The sequence below is a fragment of the Austrofundulus limnaeus genome, unplaced genomic scaffold, assembly GCF_001266775.1.
Source record: "Austrofundulus limnaeus strain Quisiro unplaced genomic scaffold, Austrofundulus_limnaeus-1.0 Scaffold352, whole genome shotgun sequence".
Taxonomy (NCBI): domain Eukaryota; kingdom Metazoa; phylum Chordata; class Actinopteri; order Cyprinodontiformes; family Rivulidae; genus Austrofundulus; species Austrofundulus limnaeus.
In genome coordinates, this window is record NW_013952754.1 from 422,688 (window position 1) to 425,562 (window position 2,875).

General features: G+C 35.1%; 1 protein-coding gene across 1 annotated transcript in view; it reads right to left on the reverse strand.

Moving 5' to 3' along the window:
* Positions 1 to 1,496, reverse strand: part of LOC106527947 (polypyrimidine tract-binding protein 2) — a 24,051-nt gene extending 22,555 nt beyond the window's left edge. The window contains exons 1-2 of the mRNA XM_014022972.1: positions 1,399 to 1,496; positions 199 to 226 (exon numbers count right to left, since the gene is read on the reverse strand). Coding sequence (XP_013878426.1) covers positions 199 to 226; positions 1,399 to 1,406 — 36 coding nt within the window. The 5' untranslated portion in view covers positions 1,407 to 1,496. The remainder of the gene's footprint in view (positions 1 to 198; positions 227 to 1,398) is intronic.
* Between the last annotated feature and the right edge of the window lie 1,379 nt (positions 1,497 to 2,875).

Here is a 2,875-nt window from a genome sequence, read left to right on the forward strand (position 1 = left end):
ATATATATAAGCGGTACAGTGTGAACATAATGAATAAATGATTTTTTAAACTAACATTCAGTTTGAAATGGTCATAATTAAATCTGTTGTTCTTCAGTCGTGTCACTGGTGTCGTGTCGTAGAGATATTTAGTAACAAACACACAAACATTAACCTAAATAAATGAATGAACCAAAAGCATCACGTGATAACACTCACCTTCACTCCAACTGTAACGTCGCTGATGCTGAAAGAGACATTTTAATYGAGGTCAAAACAAAAAATTTTAAAACAGTACACACAAATTTACACACGCTCACGGCTGAGCTGCAGGCATCTGAAAGAAGAAAGCTTCTTTATAGAAAACACTGCTGCTCAGCTCTATTGTAGCTACTGTCAACTCTGAGTTGTTGTGACAATGCTACACTCTAGATTCAACACTACACCTCACATAGTGGGTCATAAGACAAGCTCAGGTACACTGAGAACACAAAGACTACATTCACACTGCAGGTAAATGTGTGCTGACAGATATTAGGCTAAAGTTTGGTGTGGTAGTAGCTAAGAATCACTCACAACACATAGTTGTGCTAATAAATTATGTAAGCTCATGCAAAATATCACAAGATCGCACTCATGATGTTATTTACAAGTTTGACCGAAGACGACAACAACACCATTATTTCTCATCAGACGAATTTAGTCTGAAACCCTGGCATGAAAGGCAATGAGAGATTTATGTCTATATAATCCAAAATAAGAAAGTGTTGATTACTTACTTATTACTGTCCTTTAAAAATACAAAATAAAGTTTCACAACATAAACTCTACTTGTTTGCTTTTTAATTATAGAATATAGCCAAAGCATAAGATCCAAGATAAAACTGCCTTTACTTAAACTTGGTTGTATTATTATTATTTTCCATAAAGACTGGACATCTCTGCTTTAAGTGGGAATGTTCAACATCAAAGGCTTAATTAATGGTAATTATTTACATATCCGGTTATTCACAAGTGGTGTACAACTGGGACTGTTGTCAGCTAGCGCTGGTTAGCCACTGAGCAAAAGGATGGGTGTAGTTTATTGTTAAACTTTATTAGCGTCGACGGCATTACTGCAAAAAGAACGGCACCGAAKCCAACTGTGAGCACTTTCGCCCTTCATGGAGTCGCCATGTTTTCTATTGACAGCGTTTATAAACATACGAGTGAGCTAAACAACAGTAGCATGCTAACACAGACGCACTTCCTCAGGAGAGGAGAGCGCGTGGCTATGGAAACAGAAGCTCGCGACTCTTCTTCCTGATTTCACTCAGCCTACATTTATGTCCTAAAACGTCAGTGAGTGTCGAATAATGCGAACTGAGTTTCACTGTCTTTAAATAGCACATATATTCATATAAAAAACAAATATATTACCCGTCCATTTCTGTAGCAATTTCAGTGTATCCGCTCGTGCTCCCGTTCCGCGACCGACTGTCTACGCGCGCGCGCACACACACACACACACACACACACAAATAAAATGGAGGTGACGAAGTGGTGGTGTCGGAAAAAGCCGAAAAGTTCCGAAAACTACTAATCGCGCAGTCCTGTTCCAACGATTGTTCTGAGGTATGGAGGACCACAATTGACATAAAAGAAGAAATATATAAATGACCCAAAATATAAACAAATAAATACACTTAAAATACACAAATTAGCTCAAAATGTAGAATTTTACCTAATGTTTTATAAGTTAATTGACCGTCATATTTATTTTTCTGGCGTAGTTCCAAAAAACAGTTTAAGCATATATTTTTTGTGTTTTTCCTTTTACTTGTGAATACAATTGTGTATTTTTATGTATTTATTTTATTGTTTTTTTACAAGTATTTTTATTTCCATATATTTTTAAAATTCTCTCTCCTGCTTTTAATTTACCTTATTCATTTCTGCCTCATTATGCTAATGAGGGCTGCCCTTCTTGGGTCAGCTCGTCTACTTCTGATCAATAGACAGGAAGTAGCAGGATCCATGTGCATACCTGGGCTGCCTCAGTTTAGCAACTAGTTATGGGAACAACAGTCCATTTTAGTGTACTGTGTCATTAGAACAACTTTATTAAATTGTGTCTTTTTATTCTCATGTGTAGTTTACATGTGTAGTTTTTTTACGTTTTTTCCGTTTTGCATGCACAATGCATCCTCAAGTAAAATTCCTGCCCCAACCCATTCCACAAGTACAAGGAAAAACAAAAACATAAAACAGTAACATTTTGAATATGTGCAAAAATATATAATTTGTTTGAACTAAACTGGAAAAACAAATATGATTAATTTAATTATAAAACATGGGGTAAAATTATTTTTTTTCTAATGAATTGGTGCATTTTAAGTGTATTTATTTATTGGGCCATTTATTTATTTATTGTCTTAATCTCAATTATGTTGATACTCCATACTAATGAGCACATTTTACTGTGTTAAAATGGAAACATGTGCTTATGGCAGTTTTGCTTAAATACAAGCAGAATTAAAGATGCCAAATTCATATACTGTATTATTGCCCAGAGTCAATAAGGAAAGGCAGACAAGAATGGTTCTGGCTGTGTGTGTCTGTTTGTCTGTCCGTTACCAAAATATTTCATGAACCAGTGGATGGATTTTAATAAAACTTTCCAAAAGTTTTAATTTAATGCATGTCTTAAACTGATTCAAATTTGGAGTGGACTCAATTCAAGATCCCCAGCACAACTTTGCACCCAACCATAACTTACTCAGTTTTACAGATATTGAATTAAATCTGATATGAACCCGTGCAAAAAACATAATTTTATTTTTCATACAGTATTTAATCAGACATTAAATTATATTTAGTCAAAAGTCTAACCCCCCCCCCCCCACACACACACACA